The sequence below is a fragment of the Alosa alosa genome, chromosome 16 (genome assembly GCF_017589495.1).
Source record: "Alosa alosa isolate M-15738 ecotype Scorff River chromosome 16, AALO_Geno_1.1, whole genome shotgun sequence".
NCBI lineage: Eukaryota > Metazoa > Chordata > Actinopteri > Clupeiformes > Clupeidae > Alosa > Alosa alosa.
This window is the reverse complement of record NC_063204.1, coordinates 19,008,558-19,029,617: the sequence shown is the minus strand read 5'-3', so window position 1 is coordinate 19,029,617 and position 21,060 is coordinate 19,008,558. Positions and strand designations below refer to the sequence as shown.

Here is a 21,060-nt window from a genome sequence, read left to right as displayed (position 1 = left end):
GGTAGCTTACAAACAAAAAGCTCACGTTTTTGGTGAAAACACAGCATCAAGTTATAAGCGCTCAGTGGCCTGATCCCTGACAGACATTTTGACAAATCTATTTACATAAACATACATCTACAGTGCTCACATTGTCATCCAGTGTAAAGTATCAATTTAAGGCATTTTCAAGTATGTGTATGCTACGGTATGTGTGTGTGCATAATTTTCATCCGCTGAAGTGGATGGCATCTGCAATACAAATGTTTCATTCACTCCCATCCGAAGACAGGTCCAAACAGATACACAATAAGAAGCAAGCCAGTGATAACACACAGCCTAGCCATTACCAACTTCAACTGGCCAGTGGCGTATGAAACACACCGTGTTTTAGTTGTGCTGATGAGAAGCGCTTATGCAGAAATAATTGGGTTCGATTAAGTGATCAATTCATATGCCACGAGTGTGAGTAGGGTTGGTAGCTACCTGCGACACTCCGCCGGAGGCCGAACCACAGCCGTCAGTAGGCCTATTCCTTTAACAACCCCACTGCTTTTATACAGCAGTTCTACACCAACAGTCAATTTTAAAGACTTCAGTTTAACAACAATTGGGGTTCGTTTTGTTTGATTTTTGTTCGGTCATCCTCACCCCCCCCAAAATAATTTCAGTCAGGCTGGCTACAATAGGCATGTAACTGAAGTGTTCGGTTCGCGGAACTGCAGTGGCCTCTTTGGCAGGGAATAATAATTGGTATAATTAGTAATAATAATAATGAATTATAATAATAACAATATTCGATTGATAATGACAAGGATTAGAATGGAATATATTTCGATCTACAATGTCAAACCCATCAACCCATAATACAATCTGAGACGCGCTCCTTGCGCTCAAACCACGCAGTATCCGTGCACTGCAAGTGATGCGTGCAGGCAGCAATCGGTGTATCGGTGATAAAACAAATCAGGAGCCTATGGAATGATAATAGCTTTGTCTTTGTTAAGTGGTTATCCCGTATATTGTAACCTTCTCATCCATTTTAATATTTCATCGAGTATCCCCAATATTTTAACCTTTCTTATCAACATAACTCGACTGATCATCAGTAGGCTAGGCTGTGTTCTTGCGACACCTCTCCTGTCTAGTGTAGTCTTTGGTAATGCAGGATAGTGTATCAAATCATTATTGATATGGCTGCCTGTGGTGACTTCGATTAGACTCAACCACTATTGACCCTAGATGGACAAAGAAAAATATAAGGCAACACTTTACGGTAAAGGTACACGAATTATTATGAATTAATGCATTAATTAATTCATGATTTATGTATTACTTAATTCCTTAATATCTCACAAATCATCATGAATTTCCAGTTCATATTCTGTCATTTGTGACCTCATACATGAACAACACATCAACTAAAGCATTAAATATGGTGGGCACATCATTATGATTTATGATTTATTAAGAATGATCATGATGATTTCTTTTTCTGCTAAAAATGTGGTCATCACTACTCAAATTCTGATTTGAACATAACTTGTGCAGTTCTCTAAACACATGCCATTGTTCACACTTTAGTTGAGGGGTCACAAGCATGATGAACTCATGAGTAATTAACCTAACATTCATGTAATCATGATGATCATGCTTAAGAAATCTTTAATCATAATGATGTAGCCAACGTACATAATGCTTTAGTTGATGTGTTGTTCATGTATGAGGTCATGAATAAGAGACTATGATCAACCTATGTCAATTCCTGATGATTCATAAGATATAAAGGAATGAAGTAATACATATAATCATGAATTAATGAATGCACGAATTCACGATAATTCATGTTCCCGTAGAGTGTTCCCAAATATAAATTAATAAATGGGGTGGGGGCGTCTAGATAACCCTCTATGGCCTATCATCAGTTGTAAGGACAAGTCGATGACTCCATGACATGCTCCTCCCGACTCCCAAATACCTCGAAGGTAATCGAGACCAGGCGAACTCAGCATCACAACGACGTTTTCATGTTCCTCTGCTCCGATAACTTTCCCAAATTCAGGTGGACTCCGGGGTTCCTCAAGTACTGCCACTCGATTCTCCCCATCCAGTCGCATTCTCTGTTTTGACAGTTGCAGATGCAGACCTCTCTGAATGCTTCATTTTAAACAGTTTCCATGCTGCTATCCTGTATTTCTTGGACATAATATTGTATAGAATAGGGTTTATAGCCGCGCTGAGGTAAAACAGCACAAACGACACCAAGGTGCAGTACTCGCTGATCTGAGAGATGAGAGGTGAGTTGGCCTCTGATGATTTGGAGGAGAGATAGCGTCCCAGGTGGAAAGGTAGCCAACAGAGGATAAATGCAATTACTACCACCACTGTCGAAGAAATTGAAAACAGAAGTTACATTAATGGACACGCGACCATCGAGCGTGCATAAAACCATTAACCATTTCATTGATCAAAAAACTATTAAAATAACTATTTTGTGCAATGTGAGGCGTGACATCAATTAATGCAGGCCCTTTACATTAGCCTAAATTTACGTGGTAATGGAAAGCCATTGCCTACCTATTCATGGCCAATAGCTACAGCTCCTGTTCAATAATTTGCATACTGACAGAGATATCTGGGTCCTTACCTAACATCTTCACAGTTTGCTTATTACTTTTGTCCCGGCTGGAAATATTCTGCGCAAACGGATGTCTTTTTCTTCTCCACAGCCGTCTCCCAATAAGGCTGTACAGAACTGTCAAGCACAACACAGGCAGAAAAAAGAAGACTCCAGAGACCCACACCATCATGGTTAGAAGTCCGGAGCGGATGGCATACTCCGTGAAAGTGCATTCATTTGTCTCAAATGGGTTTGTCCCATTTACATGCTTAACTCCAACAAGAACGAATATTGGTCCCGCGCTGCAGCAAGCCACCAGCCAGAGCACGACTATGACACATTTCACGCGTCCTTTCGTGACTGCCACTTTGGCTTTAAGTGGGAAACATATTGCAAAATATCTCTCCACGCTCAGCGCTGTGATGTGCAGGATGGTCGAATAAGTACAGCACTCACTGACGAACTGAAATAGCTTGCAGAGTTCGTCCCCAAAATTCCATGGCCGATAACGCCAGATTCTGTACAGGTCCAGAGGCATACACATGAAAATCAACAGGTCCGAAAATGCCATGCTAGACAGGTAAATGTTTGTGGTCGTTCGCATGTCTTTGTATTTAGTGACCACAACAATGGTCATTAGGTTCCCTGTAACCCCCACAAGGAATAACAGAGCACAGGTTACAGTTATCGCAGGCAGTAAAGACACCGGGAAGAGTTCTACAGGATACTCGAAATCCCTCAAGGTCTCATTTTCATTGTCTGTGACCTCTGCATCGCACAAGCTGAGACTAAGCATGCAGCTTGAGTTGTTTGTCCAGTTGGTCATTACGGTGAACCACTGGTTAATTTCAGTTTGGAAGAATCTATCTCTCAACCCATTTGGTGTACAAACTTAGGTAATAACCTATCTTCTGAAAAAGTAGCCAAATGTTTTGAAATGATTCTCAAGAAAGATAAGATAGCCCATCTTCACATCTTGCATGCGCGCCGGTTTCAAGGTTTTCGGAACTACATTGTGACAGACCATCTACACAAAACAGTTCCATTACAAGATTTCCAAGATTCATATGATTTTCAAGTTCATTTTATGTCAAAGCTCTCCAGAAGAATGTTCCATGAACACCAAAGAATGAAGAGGACTGAAGACTGAAGAGATGTAAAACAGAATAGAAGTTTGCGTCCTTACAGCAAACCTGCTCGCTCTACACTGAGCGTCTTCAGCTCCGTGAGGAGATCCGTATGGACACCTTTGGCTAGACATGCGCAGATTGCGCGCAAAGCCTTTCCTGTTAAATACATTTCCTTTTGCGTATTGACACCCCCATGTGTTAGTACGAATCAATTCACAATATTAGCCCGACTCATGAAGACCAGTGGGGTATGCTACGAAGCACGTTAGACATATCTAGGCTATGTAGACATATTGAGGCTTGACAAAGCCTTGACTCAGGGGTATACGTTAAGTGATACTACGATTGCAGTTATGTGATATATTTGTCAAACTAGGCTTTCAGCTCAGATCTGTGCGCGTTCTCGGTGTTGGGATGACTTTGGCCAATCTTGTAACATGGAGACGCACAAGACCGCACAAGACCGCCTCTATTTAAAAACAATTACTTCCGCATTCATGAGCGATAGCTTAATCTACACTGCGGTCATTTTTTGTGTCTAACCTATAACATCAAATAAATCAATTGTCATCAGTTGTTGTATGGTATGCACGTCCATAGTGGGATATTTGCACGCACAGCACTATTAAAGCGCATTCGAGATCCAAAATGTTAGTAGAGGCGGAGCTCCACCTGTAAGATATATGACAGAATCCTACACGTGAGATAACTTCGTTTTTAAGACAATTGATTGGTCAGTGTGTGGTAGATTACACGATTTGAGCTATAACTTAGCACATAACCTCCTCTCGACCAGGTTTGGTTGACAGCATGAGATACCATGGTGATATAGCGGTATCCACTTTCGTGTCACAGCATAGCCTGGCTTTGAGCGCAACATACCTCGCTAACCCACTAATAGAGATTCGTAGTACACCCCACTGGAGTAATGGTAGTAAGGTGACAAGATACAAAGTTAATTTTATACCACCATCTTTATATCCAGGATTGATTCGTAACCTTTTAGAAATGTTCTTTGTCAGATGTTTTTTTTTCCCTCCGATAGACTTCAATTATAATACATTTGAAACGATGGAAATATTTGCGCAAAGATGTCCCAAATAGACAACTTCATCCACACTGAGGGATCAGGAGCGGACATCATAAGGTTGCTGCCATCTGGTGTTGAGAAGCATCCTAGTACCCCTTCCACTGTAGCTTACAGATGTAAACTGCATATGTAACACATTTGCATTGTTTGTTTTGATATTTGATCAGAATTCTGATCATGATAAGTTTGTTTTTGATTATGTTCAGTGTCAATCGTGGATCAAGTCGAATAGGCCTACAGTATATCACTGGTTGAGGACGCACGTCGTCCTCACTCAATGTTTGTAGCCTTAATTCTGTGTTTGACACCATCAGTTGTAAACATTACATTTCGACGTTTCGTCTTTGGCTTAATCTATTTTGTAAGCTGTAGGCTATTATTTAGCTGCCATATTGTTTCAGTGCCCGCTGTCCAGGGTACTGAAAGTGACATGTGGGAAACATCAGTTCGTGCTTTCTAGCCTATGCCCTCATCTGAGTTACTATACAATCTATGGACCCTTTCAACAATAAAAACAAAAACAATGCTTGAACATTCTATTTGGGCCCCAATCTACTTCCTCTGCATTAAGATAACATATGGAATGTTAAAAAGGAAGCCTTGTGGGGCCAATAGGCCTTTATCACGGCAGCCGAAGTAGGAAGTGAACAGCCCTGTTCCTGTGTGAGCACAGGTGTGTTTCTAATTAAGTGTCAGATTCGGCCACAGTTACTTCAACCAGAGGCCTCGTTAATGTTTTTAGGAACACCTGTGGTTTGCCTGCCAACAGGAAATTGAACAGCCCTGCTTCAGCTGCCCGTGGGCTGCCGTGATAAAGGCCTATTATGATGCTGATAATGGAACTCTCTTGAAAGGGTCCATAGTAATCTGTAACAGGCTGGATAGCTCTACTGTTTTAAATTAACGTGACATAGTCAGGACCCGACCCTTTGAGCTCGCAATAAGAAATTTGAACAAAATTTAATGCGTAGAAATTTAGATAACATCCAGTAGTGCATAAAGACTTCTCGTTTTTTTGTTTTGCTTCCAGATTTCAGTGTGTCAAGGAGTCGATAAGTAGATGTAATATAGTAGCATAGGCTGTCTTTGCAGTAATTGCCCAATTGCATGCAGACCCAAGTTTAACTGGCATGCGAATTCATAAATTACCACTAGGTGGAGTAAGCTAATACCAGAGACAGGAATCTATTCGGTTACTGGTGGCACGAGCAAAGCACATGTATGTGGCAAGATTCCCTCTAAAACAGACGTGATCAGTTGACCTTTAGTTGTGGAGTACAGCTGTGTTTGTTAAGAATTCGGTTTGTCCAGGTCGAACGAACCTGTGCTGGAATGGATGACGACCCGAGGAATGTTAGGACAAGTCGCAGTTAACCTCAGTGGCTTGGTGAGCCTTGTATGCGCATCCGTGAAACTGAAATTCAGTAGAAGGCACATCTTCGTGATTATTACTGCATGGCAACCCAGTGATGTTATTAAGTTGAATCACGCTCATTGCAGTTTTGGTAGGCCTACTCTCAGTGTCATAATGTATTGAACATTTCAGGATTGGGGTGAATATTTGTCCACACTGCTGGACAGATGGTTCTTCAGAAATATGAGCTTCCTCACTTTTTCGGATGTCACAGGTCACAATGCACTAGATGCAACAGTAGACGTGATTCAACTAACAAACTACCGATAATAATACATGGACTCGGGGCGCAGGAGTCCACTGCAGCAAATACCCAATGCAGTCATTCAGAAATTGGTTTGGTTGTCGTTATCAGGGGCGGTTACGTTAACTCCAAGAGAAGGGGGCGGTTACGTTAACTCCAGAGGCAAAGTAAACAGTCCAGCCAGTTAACATGAAACCCAGTTACCGTATAACAGCGGCACACAGGAATAGGTCCTCTAGATTATGAGTGGGCGGGTCCTTCGCTAAAGTCAGCGAGGAAGCAACAGCAGCCAGTGGTTTGACATTCTTCCGGACGCATCTTCCTCGACAGTGGATTAAACATATTTTTTGAGATTTTCTTGATGTAAGTTTTTCCATCCAGTCATTCTAACTATTCTGTCGTGTCTTCTTGATAACATGTTTTAGATTTATTCGCCATTTCAAAGTAATCTCATTATGTTTATTGCCTAATGGGATTGGCAACACTAGTTCATTTTCATGTAGCCTAAGTGCTCTTCAGCCGAGGCAAACCGAAGTAACTTGATGTTCCGGTAAGACCACTTCGTGTAGCCTATTGATCTCACGTCAGACACCTAAAGACAGGTGGAGATTATTATTAACACACACCTTTACTCTTGCATCATGCTTGTCACTTGTCAACAACACGTTGCAGTATGACCTGTTTTGCCATTTTTTTGGATGGTGTGTTTGTTGGTAAGTGAATTTGTGGCGAGGTGCTTAGGTGGTCTGCTAAAGTGATGGTGTTTGGCACATCCGGTATGAATTTATACGATGGCCAGTTAACTTCTAGAGAGGAACTAGATCTTTAACCACAGTTTTTCTCATGTGGCTTGTAAGATTTTACAGCTAGATTACTTTTACCGGGGTAATTCAGTGAGGTAAACATTACATGGGTGTGTTCAGTTGACTTAACAGCCTGGTGTGGTGCAAGCCCTGCTCTTTGCCCTGGGATGAAGCTAGCTTTTGGATTGGGAGACCTGTAATCTCTGGCTCTCTATCCTGACTATCTGCCCACTCACTCCTAGCCAGGTTCTGGGCCTCTTGAGATAACCGGATAAGACAATGCAGTTCTCGATTATGGCCTTCCACTGACAAAGGGTGTGCCATATGGGTTACATATACACAAGATATACTTACTAACGCACACATGAAAACATGTTTCCACAAACTCACTATTAGAGGGAGAGCAGATAGCTAAGAAACGCTCAGAAAAAGTCCTGTTGGCAAATTTGAGGAGAAGTCGGTAAAGGGGCTATTTCACACAATTTGAGGGTGCTGAATTCAAATATTTTGTTTACCAAGCTCAATTTTGAGTTTTAAGCTTGCTAAGTAGCATAATTCACATACTTTTTGGTTTTGCCATCAGATATCATAGAAATTGCAAAAAATAAGGCATTAATATATTCTTTATGTATCAGATATGTTGTAGGACAGGACAGAAATTACCCAAATACCCTCAAGTAGCAAATGAAAGTAAACTCAAATTAAAATATAAATAATAATAATAAATAATAGCTAAAATTCAGTATGATGTTTAGAAGCAAAATAGATTCCTTGATAATAAATTGATCGAATAGTAGGTGACTGCTCATTTTTCTGTAGAAAGTACTTTGTCACTAACTATTATGAACAGTTGTCAGTCTTAACAGAGGATTTACACTGTATTTTTCTTTTACTGTAAAGGCGACTGTGCTTGCCTAGTTAAAACATCTCACTGGTGCTCTTTCCTATCATTCAAGTTCCAGCCATGCAAAAAAATGGAAGAGTGTGCCGGTTTGAGGGTTGCTGAAGAGTGCTATGGAGATTGCATTATTTGCAAAACATTTAGACAAGATATCCTTTATAGTGCAACAAAAAAAAACATTCTCCAGTGCATCATTACTGCATATGATGCTGAAAGGGAAGTGGACCTAGGACAAATCCTCAGCTATGAACTGATTAATGTCCCTGTACTGTAGCTATTGCAGATAGCGATGGTTATTTGTGAAGTGGAAATAAGTCTATTCTCACTCAAGTGCTGTCTAGCAATGTGAAATGTCCAGTAGTGATCACTGCAAAAACTGCTCATTCAACACTGGTAATAGATGCTCAAGATCTAGTTATGTCTTTAGGACACCCATCTGACTGCAGCACATTTAAGAAGTATGCAGGAAGGTTTGTAAGAAACTTTTGAATTGTTATTTGGTATTTGTTATGTGGTAGCATGATGTTGACTATCAAAGAAATAGACCTAATGTAGGAATGCACACAGATATTGCAACAGATACGCTCAGGCCAATCCAAGGGCAGGATCATCCCTCTCCATTTTCAAAAAACTCCTGAAGACCCAGCTCTTTAGAGAACATCTCCTCTCATAGCACCACTTACAACAAGTCTTGCTGATGCTAGCACTTATCACCCGTTTTAAACTGACACTCAACTGTTTAAAAACAGCACTCACTGATGCACTTATTCTTACTGTACTCTACCGTTTTTCAATTGTCCTAAAATTGTTGAGAGAATTGCTTTAAAACTTAACTGTTACCATGTTGTTAGTCGCTTTGGTTAAAAATGCGTCAGCCTAATGTAATGTAATGTAAAGTAAAGTAATAATGGTGTAGGCCTATCTGATTAAGACCCAAACAGTGGTTTGAAACGTACTTATTCAATTACACTGGGAGCAAAGAAGACTATCTTCACTTTTTTCCCTTTGCAACTGTCAAAGAAATTCCATAAACACAGGAAGGCCTAGGGTAGCCTACATCAGATGGCCTAAAGATTAGGCTCTTCTGCATATCATTTAGTGATTTGCATGCAGTAATTTGAACACGGACCTTGATCTAGCCTACTTTGACTATTTAAAGGTAATTTATTGCCAAAACATCACACAATATAAATGAGCTATAACAAACAATAAATGACTTAATCACACACAATTATGTAGGAAGTTTAAAACCCAGAATTGACCAAAGGTGCACCAAATTCAACACAAATCACTCAATACACTCGGAGGAGGCCTGCGTCCTTTCTTTTCCAGATATTTTAGGATTTGGATATCGTTTTAGTATCGAGTATCAAGATATTTATGGCAGGTATTGTATCGAAGTCATAATTTTGGTATCATGATAACACTATGCCAGAGTCACTCTGTTTTCTAGATGTCGAGGATCGCAGGCTCTACCACCAACAAGTGATGCTGCTCAATGGCATATTAGAAGAGCACATTATCAAGCTCTAGTATGGAGGCAAGCACACATACCAAATCCAGTGTAGATGCAGTTCTGCATTAGGCTTATTCCCGCTATCTACTGTACGTGCATATGTACTGTAGGATATATTCTAAGTTGAAGGTTATCTGTGCAATTTGTTATTGTGATGAAATGCATTAAACACCACGAGTGACTCACTATGTTAGCAATAAAAATATGGTTGAGTTTTGATTAGAATTTCCGAGTTTATTACATGTTAACTGTAATCATGTTCCCATTAAATAAGTTAAACTATAGTATGGCTTCTTTAATGCTCAAACATGTATTTAGAGAACACTTTTATTTGGTTTTAGTGATTACTTTTGAAATCAACCCAATTTAGGGTAAAATAAGCAAAAATAATTGCTATTTTATGTTAAAATGCTGGTTATGCGGCTTAGAACTCAGAATTGAGCTTGGTAAACAAAATATTCAGCACCCTCAAATTAGGTAAGAAGGGTGGTTTACCAACTTTTCCTCAAATTTGCCGTCAGAAGTTCTCTTCTGTGAAGCTGCTCTCCCTCTATATTGCACATGCATGCTCACTAGATAACTCAATTATGAGTATTATTTATTGTTTAATGATGTAGGCTAAAGATTTAACTATGTGGTGAATGTCTAATTTCATTCCAATTTCACAATGATCATGGAGGATAGCCTGATTAACACCAAACCACTTCTCAAATCTCAATTGCTAACAGGTTTGCCTGGGTTCTCCCAGGCTTTAAGGAGGATGGTCTGATGAATAATCTGTTAATCACCATCATTACCACAGCCAATTCAGCCAAGTTCAAATTAAACCATTGAAAAAACGAACTTCAAGATGGTCTATAGCATTATTGCATTTAAAGAATCAAATGTGATTAAAAGTAACAAGTACTTCATGCTCATATTTCAAATGCAGTGGAGTCAAAAGTACAGTATTTGTCTTTCAAATGTAGTGGAGTAAAAGTCACAAGTTTCCAAAAAAATAATACTCAAGTAAAGTACAGATATTCAAAAATCATACTTTAAATGTACTTAGTTACTGTCCACTCCTGCTCTAACAGCATCAGACAGTCTCTTCAGACTTCCCTTTTCCAAGACTTATTTTTGACATGAACATTGGAGATGAAAATCAGCCTATTTTCATACTTCACCCTGATACAAATGTGTTATGTTCAGTTGCGTTTTTATGCAACAGTGTATGTCTCTGGTAGTAACTGGCGAAAGTCATGAGACGGGAGTTTTGTAATTGAAGAACTCAGCTGTCCAATTAAAGTGTGAGGTGGGTTGAGATCAGCACATTGTTGTATTTTCTGGACCTCAGCCTAAGGCGTGCTAACTGGAGCTCACCTCATAGTGAAGCTGTCAAGGGTTCAGCTGGATCGAGAGTGTTCCTGTTACATTTACATTTAGCAGACCAAATTATCCTTAGGAACTATATATAATATACATTATATTACAAGGGCCACTCTCCCCGGAGCAACTTGCTCAAGGGCACAGCGGTGGAAGCCGAGAATTGGACTTACAACTATTCTGGGTTGCGGGCTAACCCAGCTCCTTAACCATCATGCTACCACTGCCCCATATCTGCCCTTATTCTCACTGAGCTGTGTGGGTTCAATTAGTGTGTTGCTTTTGTGGTCACCACTTGCAGATTCATTCCACTGCAGTCACTGTGTCATCATTTCAAAATGAGTGGAGATGCAGCACATGAATCTATGACTGCTTGATACTTTGACAAGGCACCATGTTGAAATGCTGGCACCATGTAGACTTCAGACATCTCTGTAATCTAGCAAAGGAGGAACTAGGGCCATCCTTAAAAAATATTTTCGTTTAGTGGCTGTTTAGAACCGACCCAAATATTTATTTTTTTCCCCTTTTAACCGACTTGCCAGTTGTAAACTTGGTAATGATTGTTATACAAATGCTTTTAGTACAAGTATTGTGAATATAAATTGCCTACATGCAACAGGCTTAAAAAAAAAAAGCGTCAAACCATTGGTTTTATCATGTCACACTATGGCCTATATCATTCACACAAACTGATAACGCTTTTACTTGGCACGAATCTGGAAGAACTGTGTGTCATCCCTTCTCCCCTAGTCTAACGGTGACCATGTCGGAGTATTGAAATTGGTTGTGGTCTATTCAGCATTTCTCAAAATATGGGTCCGCAACATGGAGACTGCTGGTCCGCGGAGTCGTGGAGTGAAATTAGGCCCGGTGCTTCATCTGATAATTTGCTGCGCAGTTGATCAAGAAACCGCGGATCGACGAAAAAATAAAACAAACGTTTCTGCTATCGATGTCATTAAACATGGAGCCCTACAATTAAGTGGTGGTATGAGCATTCATTCAATGCGCGTCTGCGCGAGAGAAACTGAAACTAATCGATAACGTTGGTATCAAAGCTGCTTCAATCTGTTGAAGGCTATTTATTTATTTAACGAAACTTAATAGAACGACGTTGTTTTTTGGAACTTCCTTAGAAACAGAGCAGAGACTGTATAATACACTGTATAGCATTGAGTATTGTATAGTCAAATTTTAATATAACGTGGCCAAGAGCTATTGTAGCCTTCTTTCTGGGTACATGTAGATGAGCCTTATTTGACCGGGCCTCAGGTCAAAGAAGTTTGAGAAAGGCTGGTCTATATAACCTGCATCAGAATGAGGTTTGCAATGTTGCGCCTGAAGGCACGGGTTGAAGAAAGTTACGTCACGATATGCACATTTGTGTAAATTTATTCCCTACGTAATCACCATGACCAAAATTGTACTTTATTTTTTTACTTTGAATCTTGAAAAAAAAAAATATTCACCTACCTACCGACCCATTTTTTATTCTTTTTTTTTTCAAACAAACAAAAAAAATATTTTTAAGGATGGCCTAGTGGCTGTTTGGTCTAAGGAGTGGTAATGTGTTATTATGTGAAACTGTCTGTATCATGTGATATCCTACACTTAATATCATGTGTGTGTGTGTGTGTGTGTGGTGCAGACAAGGTGGTGATGAAAGAATCGGGTGGCGGGGGGGATTTAATGTTGATGAAGATGAGGTTTCTAGCTAAACACATGTACATTATGTGTGTGGTGTTGGTACTTTAAAATAAATATATTTTATGTGAAGTTAAAATGGGCTCATAATAAGAATAATTTGATGTGCATCAAACTTTGGTAATTCATTCTGTAATGTTTCCTTTCTGTCCTGGTGATATGGTAAAGACTCGGGATTCTTTGTGTTAGTAATTGGATGTTGCAATGCAGTATCTATAGATGTCACTAGGGGGCAGAGATGTGTTTTTACATGTAAATCCTGCCCTCTAGTTTGAGTATCTCACTGATTATATTATAAAAGCTAGGCTATGTTGTAAATATCATCAGGGGGTAACTAAGAATTATTAAGCTATACAAAAGAGTGCTAGATCAAAGGTGCACTGCTGTTAGACCTCAGAGAAAATAATTTGTTGAGCAGTGAGCTGAATATAACACAAGGCAATGAGTTGATGCCATCTCTATTAATCATTCGTATTGAGCGTGTCTGTCGCGCTGGATCAATTCTCAGCAGCTTGAGGACATAGAGAGAGAGAGACGGTGTGGGTTGGGCAGAGAGATAGGAGACAGAATATATGGTTGGTCTTGGGTGCTTCAGTTGGAGAGGGACAGAAAGGCAAATCAAACTAGGTAAGGCTTACAAGGCTGCCTTATTGTCATTGATAGTAGGGAAAGATGCCAGCTCCACCTCCATTTGTAAAATGTTGTATAAACAACCAAGTGTATTTAGATTAATTAATGAATATATCACTGTGTCTAAGAAAGTTACTGGTCATTCTCATCTTGCCTTAGTTGATCTTTTGCTATGGATTTAGTTAGTTGCAGAATTCACATTCTTGAAATGCTCGGACTGCAATATATCATGTGGTTCCACTAGGGGATGTGACTAAAAGACCGCATGTCAAGTCTTCGGCATTCCTCTCACTTCAGTGTGTCATGTCACATGACTACTTAAACATGTTTTCTCTGTGTGGGTGTGTATTATGATCAAAATATCCTCTCCAAAACTCACCATACCTCCTAGTCTTTAGGGATTTACCATCCCAACAGCCCTTTCAGTACTGGCTTCTCTTGGCAATGAATGGATTACATGGGTGTGGGTGGTAGGATTGTGTAATGCAGTACTTGTACTTCATACACATATGGATGTGTTGCACTGTGCACCTCCACAAGTGATTGACAGAAAAGAGAAGAAGACTAAAATGACTACATGATTTGCTGGTGGTGAAAACCATTGTGTTTACGTTGAAGCAGCAGAAGACTACGTTCCCCTCCAGGAATAAATTGAACTTCCTAATCCTGTGGTCATTGGAAGCGGACTAAAAAAGAAAACTCACAACACTGAGAACAAGCACACTGCATGCGCTGCAGTTGGCCCACCTTTTAAGCTCTCATTGGCTTAGCTGTGAGATGGACACATCATAGTCCCAATATCTGTTGTGCTTTCCTCTTAGCCCCTCTATGTTCACCCTGTGTTCAGCCTCCCTCCCTCCCTCCCTCTTTACTTTAGCTGAGCTTTCCTCCCTTATTCATTCAGTCCTGTTAGTCCGGCAGAGGAGCATTTCAGGGGAACGAGTGTGTGTGTGTGTGTGTGTGTTGGTGCACTGTCGAGGTGCCTGTGTGCGCAAGCACTTCCTGACAATTGTGAAGAGCAGAGAAGAGCAAGAGACAGCTGACACAATGGGGGCCTCCCGCCCAATCAGGGTGCAGGTCAGTGAACGCATACTTTCCTGTGTACATGTGCTTTGGAATTTCACCCCCATGCACCTTTGTGTCTTTCTGTGTTGCTTTTGCCATGCTCTTTCACATGGACTGGCAGAGTTCATGGAAGCATTCAAAGTAGCTGAAAATACTCTGAGCTGCACTTTCTCGCAAGTGCTGTTCTAAATGTTTGCCAAGTGTTTGTTTAGCGCTGTTTTCTCACACAAGGGGATGATATTTGCCGTGCTATGCAATAGGGTGTGAATTTCTCTTTCTGTGAAGGTCACACATAAGTGCTGGGGTTCTGAGTGATAGGGTGTGTATGGCTATTGCTCAGTTACAGCTGTGGTCGTTGTGGTCCAGTTGCTGCATGTTTCATGTTGAGAAGTAGAAACGTGTAATACCGCTGCCGTCCTGGCAACCGCATGAGAAACACAGTGGCCCTGCTGTTCTGCAAATGACCTGTTTAGCATCTGCTTATGTAAATGTTTATTGTAGTGCTCTTTGTAGTTTACCTGTGTGTTTGTGTGTGTGTGTGTGTGTGTGTGTGTGTGTTTGCTCATCATGAGATCCAGACTCAACACCACAGACACCTGGCGGGTGAGCTAGTGAGAGAATTGAGCGTGGGCATCATCTATCCCTCTCTGCGCCCAATTACTGTGAGTGCCTCCGCAGCCAAGCTGCTCTGGCGGACCCCTACAGCGCGATGGCAGGATGCCCTCAGTGGCTCTCCCACACGTTGAGCTTGTTTTTAAAAAGGGCAATTATCAACACTTGCTTGTGAAGGATATACAGCACATTTGTCGATTCTTCTTTTTTGTTATCCTCATGGTTAACACTTGTTTGAAACCTCAAACACTGAAACATTCAATGTTTCCACACACATAAATCACATGCTTATCTCTCTCACTCTCTCTCTCTCACCCCCCCTCCCACACACACACAGACATACCAATGTAGATGTAGTGCTGGCTGACTTGCCCCAAACGTGACTGCGCTGCTGTCTTTATCTCCGTCTCTTGGGTGCTCATACCAGTCTGACCGGTGGCCGTGCCCGCGCCTGTGTGAGGGTGGTGTGACTCAGTTTCTGGGTGGTGGTGGTTGTTGGTGGAGAAAAGCAGCTGAAAAGTGAGGAACAGGGCACCGTGCCTTTCAGCTTTGTGATTTAAGTTGGCGCCTGGCACCAGGAAGAGGGGGCTTACGGCAACACTTGGCTCATTGCCCACCTGTTTCCTTCAAGAGCTGGCTACTTTGCTCAGTGCTCACTTCTAGGCATTCAGATGTGGACACAGGGAACTTCAAAGGCCTGTGAAGACATTTAGGCCCCTGAAGAAAATCCTTATACTGTATTCTCTCAGCTCCATGGCCTCCTGCTCGGATAAAAGAATCCTGCCAGATAAGGCCCACCTCAGGGGGTTCAATTCTGCTCCACAAATCCCGTAGCCTCTGTTTATGCCACAGGTGTTTGGTGGGAGGACTGGAGGAGAAATATGGCAGACTCTCAAGCTCTCAGACAAACTGTATCCCAGAAGCCTGATGATCGCCATATTTGAACGTTTTGCTCAGTAAAATACAGCACACATAAAAATAAAGAAGATGTGTGTGTGTGTGTGTGTGTGTGTGTGTGTGTGTGTGTGTGTGTGTGTGTGTGTGTGTGTGTGTGTGTGTGTGTGTGTGTGTGTGTGTGTGTGTGTGTGTGTGTGTGTGTGTGTGTATTTGTGTGTGTGTGTGTGGGGGGGGGTAAGTAGTATGAGAAGTATAAGACTAAAGTTATGTGCTGTTTACTTTGTGATAAGCAAATAGGATGGATTCCTAGCTGGGTGGTTACACATGCAAAAGCACATAATCTGAACAGGCATGGGGTCTCTGCAGCTGACTAAGGTCGGTCTCCCTGCCTGCCGTCTGTGTCTAGTCTTATCGGGCCCAATGTCAGGTGTCCAGCCTTATCAGGCTCTGTTGATAGAAAGCAAAGGATCATATCTGTTGGTTGTGTGTACAGAAGAATGTTTTTTTTTGCATAGAAATACAGATCATTCTCAGACATTTTGCCTAGTGTGTGTGCATGTGTTCCTCTGTGAGTGTGTAAAATGAGGTTATTGTTGGTTTCCTCTCTGCTTACACTCTTAAAACCATGTGTTGTTGATGCTGGCAGTTCGGATGCTGGCCGCTCCTGGACTGAGCACAAGGCCGCTACCTGCCCAATGTGCCCTGTGACGTGGACAGGCAAAGCTGAAGCGGGGGGCATTTGTATCTGTCATTTTAATGTCCGTGCGATCAACCGGGGCTTTGTAACAGTAGCCATCTGCCTCTCTCCACAAGTGAGCGTGAGCACAGAGTGTTTTTTTTTTTGGCTGAGCAGATGCATACAGGAAGGGGCTTTATGGCAAGCAATACATTTCAGACAACCACTGGGCTTCTACAAAATTGCGTCAATTGCTGCGGGACTTTCTTGCCTGTTACCCCTCGGTCATCTTTGAGAGAGATTTATGAAAGTGAAGTAAGCATGTGTCTAGCTGTAAATACCAGATCCAGTGTCTCTGATTCTGCCAGCTTGTTTGGAAGGCCTTCAGGCTGAGACCTTCATCATTGTAGGAGGGAAAAGGACAACTACATTGTTCTTTTTTTCATGCGACTTTATCTAAATAGAGCAGCACATGACCAATGTTTATTTTTAGCCCCCTCTTTTGTTATAATAAGCTAAAGATGGCGAAGTGCCTGATGGTGTTTCTGATGCCTTATGTCATCCCATTAAGGAATGCATCAGCGGCATCATGCTACAGCCAATTAGTAGTACTGTATACTCTTTGACATTCCTCAAATTCACTAGCCAAATTGCAATGTAGCCCATTACTGACCTTATTAGTCTTGACCCTTCTGCATTTGGTGAATGGCATTTCCAGACCAAGGTTTGTAACAAGATGCCACGCCAACAGTTGGCAGGCACCAACACAGCGCAAATTATCTCTTAGGCCCATGGTGGTTTCCAGTTAGGGATGACCAAACCTTATCTGTGCATCATAAAGCTGGCCCACCCACCCTCAAATGATAGGCCATGTCTATTTATGTTGATTTACCCTCTTTGATAAATGTATTAATTTAGAGGCAACTCTAACCCAAACCCAAAGAAGGAAATGAAAAAAGTGGTATCAGAGATTGGCCATGGCTTCATTGTACTGGCAAGACTCACCCTGCCCACAGGGCCCTGGGCTTGGGGCAGCTCTGTTTCCTCTGAAGTGGCTCCGCTCTGCTAGTGGTTTATTGGGCCAACACCCACTCACTTTGACACACACACACAAACACAGGCCGAAACCCAAAGCTTGCTTCATGTGGTGTTCTGTAAAAAATCTCCTTGCCAGTAAACTCAGCCTTAGTATTTATATATCTAGGTTTAAGTATATGTATGTTGTAGAAAGTTTTTTTTTTTTTTTTTTTTTTTTTTTTTTTAAGATTTTTTTCCAGCCTTGTCATTTATGCGTTATTAAAGATGAAATGGTTGGATGAACTTCGCTGGCACTCATCTCATTGGCCAAGTTGGCCGGGTAAAGTTACTTGACAATGTGGTTGGACCAGTTGACCTGAAGACATCGCTGTTGTGAATTAGTGAGTCAGGGGTTGTCATCAAGCTAACAGCCTTAGTTTATTGCTCAACACTGTTGGTTGGAAAGAACATTTTGCAGTTGAAATTCTTCTCTGTTCAACATAACCTCAGAATGTGTTGTTGCCGATTTCACAAGAGTCTGTGTTGAAATCCCCAAATCCATAATTTTGTGCTCTTTATGTGGTTTCCAGGTTGAATTTAGTGTTTAGTGTTGGCCTGGTCCTTCTCCTTTCCACTGGCAGTCTGGTTGGATGTGTTATTCTCAGGGTGTCTGAGGCACTTCTAGGGAAGTGAGACCAGCATGGCTATTTATTGTCATACTTTTTTCTCCTCTCATCTCTGTCTCAGATTGCACAAAGAGTGATCATATTACTTGTTTAGTCATGATTTGATTCCAGGTAATAATGACCACACACAGGTCAGTGTGATGAACTACAGTATTGTGGGCGTGGGCTATTGTTACCTCCGTGATAATGGTTTTGGCTTTAGGCTAGTATAATAGCATTTTAATAGTAAGTCACTTTAGATAAAAGTATACTCTAAAATAAATGACTAAATGTGAATGTATGAGTCAAAGGGCAGTTTTTTTTTTGGGGGAGAGAAGGAATCTGGAAATGATCGCAGGTCGGATTCGAACCTTGGTCCCCGTGGGCACTTGGTCCCGTACATGGTATAGGCGCTGTAGCCTGTTGCCCCCCCAAAGGGCAGTTTTTCCTGTAGATCAAGGTCATTCAGGTTTATAATCAGCCAGCCACTCAGCTGTGAAATATATACAGACCATAGTGATGACTCTGTGATCTGGATGTGCCAATCTAATACAGGTATTTCACCTTGCCCTCACAAATGATCATTTACAACCATATTTTAGTGTTATTTCTAATGGAATAGGTTCAGGGTTATGCCTGCTGGCTGCTCAAGTTAGTAATCTCGTAATGGAGTAATCTATTCCCTTCTTCGGTAAATGTTTGTCTTGTTACCTATCTTGTTTTATTTTGTTTGGTTGCTTTGTTTTTCTTGGTGATAAATTGGAGGATGATGCTGAGATGCACGCCCACACCCATATGTTGGAAAGAAACAAATGCCACTAACACTAGACGAGAGCCGAGCCAGCTCTAAATCCACGATGAAACGGGAGACTAGACCACAGGCGTCGAGTTTGAGTGGGAGTCTGTGACATGTCCCACAACACCTCAAAATGCAGTCCCATGCACACATTCACCATCACAGTGGCCTGTGTATGGAGCTGTGAGGTGCACGACATTCTGAAGCATCAGTGTTGGAATGGATAGACGTGATGTGTTTTCTCAGGGTGCTCACTGGTTAGCTTCTTTGTCCAAGACCGTTTGGAGTAGCCCTGGGCCTGCTACATAAATCCTTTGGGACAGAGTCTTTCAGCTCATTGTTGTGTTGGTGCTTCCCTTTTCTAAAGGCAACGGAAAGGCATGCTATTTTCACAATGAGCCTTTGGAGAAGTGAGATGAAGAATTTCTTATTATATGAGCATGTGATGCCATCAGTTGCCTTTAGGTAGACAATGATGTTTTGAACTTGTCAGATAGCATTGAGACTCTGCGGTGAATGACAATGCCATACATATACATATATTCCTGTATGGTTCATTAGACCCCAGTAGTATTCATCTGATTTTATTACATCTGGCTGTGTGTGTGTGTGTGTGTGTGTGTGTGCGTGTGTGTGCGCACGTACTTGTTGTGCATCTTAAAAACCCTTCCTGCACATATGTAAATATTTAGCAGTGTGCGTGTGTGGCTTTTGACCACTGTTTCACTCAGTAAACCACTCATCTGCCCCACAGGTTACCAATTACAGAGCCATAATCGGAACAAGCCCACCGCGGGCTGGCTGTGTGGCCGAGGCCTCTGCTTGCCATAACCCGCACGCCTCATGGGTGAGGGTAGACCTATTCTGGTGCTGGAGGTGACTGCAGATGGTAGATCAATGGCAGACGCAGAGCTGTTTATGGTTGCATTAGTGCAGCCATTTACCTCAAGTTTAGAGTTGCAAGTTATGTTTCTCTGAAAACATCTTAGGTCATCTTAAGTACAAGTTAAGGACCACAGGATGTTGAGCGGCACGTAGTCATCATTCAGCATTTAGGCTTTTTAAGTCTGGTTGTGTAATAGCATCTGAGATTGCAGAAATACTGTAGGATGATGAGAGAGGAGAATTCTGGTTTTACTCACTGTTCAGGCTCTTTAGTAGGATATGCTGCGGACTGACGCTTTTACCTTTTACCCCTAAACCATTGATGGATAAACAGACACTCTCTCTCTCTCTCTCTCTCTCTCTCTCTCTCCTTCTCTCTCAACACTCACATACACATACACTCACCCACGAACATGGGACATATATTCCTGTGTGATGACTTCTATGGAATATACACTCACACTCAGAATCATGCGCCGAAATGAACTTAATCTAGTTCCCAAAACAAAGCAGCCTGTACTTACGAAGAAAACCCAGCCAGTGCATTATTAGAATTATTCTGGATTCAGCTATAATGCATTTTGACTCTCTCAACCTTACCCTACCAACACTGTACTTCCCTACAACACACCCTGTCTGTCTGCAGACAACGGACATCACAAGCTCTAAATGTGTTTGTGTGTGTGTGTTTGTGTGTACAGGAGAGCCCTGGCCAGCAGGCTGACTATTAGCCATGCTGCGGCACCACGAGCCCACAACCAGCACACTGCATCTAGTGGCTTCGGACATGACAGAGATCATGGAGAAGTTAGACACACGAGAGTTGGACATGGGTGATGGGGGGGACGAGGTGTTTGACGGGATTGATGCCGGCAACCCAGGTGAGTAACAAACACGAGAGCCACCATTTCAATGTTAGCGCTAAAAAGTCTGTAACTAACGACAAGTTAAAGAGATATCTTTGTCAGAAGGATGAGTTTATGAGTTTGTCTAACATGGGAGTGATTAATTCCAGTAAATATATTAACCCTTTGTGGTGTGGTTGTGT

The 21,060-nt window shown here is 41.6% G+C and overlaps 2 protein-coding genes across 5 annotated transcripts in view; one reads left to right on the top strand and one right to left on the bottom strand.

Annotated features, from left to right (window-relative positions):
• Positions 1 to 1,916: 1,916 nt before the first annotated feature.
• ghsrb (growth hormone secretagogue receptor b) lies at positions 1,917 to 3,532 on the bottom strand. Its single transcript, XM_048266588.1, has 2 exons — positions 2,627 to 3,532; positions 1,917 to 2,363 (listed from the first exon to the last, which is right to left on the bottom strand). Exons 1-2 carry the CDS (start codon positions 3,423 to 3,425, stop codon positions 2,059 to 2,061), a joined length of 1,104 nt encoding a protein of 367 aa, XP_048122545.1. The 5' UTR covers positions 3,426 to 3,532; the 3' UTR covers positions 1,917 to 2,058.
• A 2,966-nt stretch (positions 3,533 to 6,498) lies between these two features.
• Positions 6,499 to 21,060, top strand: part of pld1b (phospholipase D1b) — a 39,025-nt gene continuing 24,463 nt past the window's right edge. Inside the window, exons 1-2 of one of the 4 annotated variants that reach the window (XM_048266089.1) lie at positions 6,499 to 6,840; positions 20,714 to 20,893. In XM_048266089.1, coding sequence (XP_048122046.1) covers positions 20,746 to 20,893 — 148 coding nt within the window. In that variant the 5' untranslated portion in view covers positions 6,499 to 6,840; positions 20,714 to 20,745. Of the gene's footprint in view, positions 6,841 to 14,328; positions 14,477 to 20,713; positions 20,894 to 21,060 lie in introns of those variants that run through there. The other 3 variants (XM_048266086.1, XM_048266088.1, XM_048266087.1) reach the window with 3 other exon arrangements.

Coding starts and splice junctions, on each gene's coding strand:
- ghsrb (XM_048266588.1), bottom strand. CDS start 3,425: ATGACCAACTGGACAAACAACTCAAGCTGCATGCTTAGTCTCAGCTTG. Junction 2,364..2,626: donor GCAAACTGTGAAGATGTTAG/GTAAGGACCCAG, acceptor TTTCTTCGACAG/TGGTGGTAGTAATTGCATTT.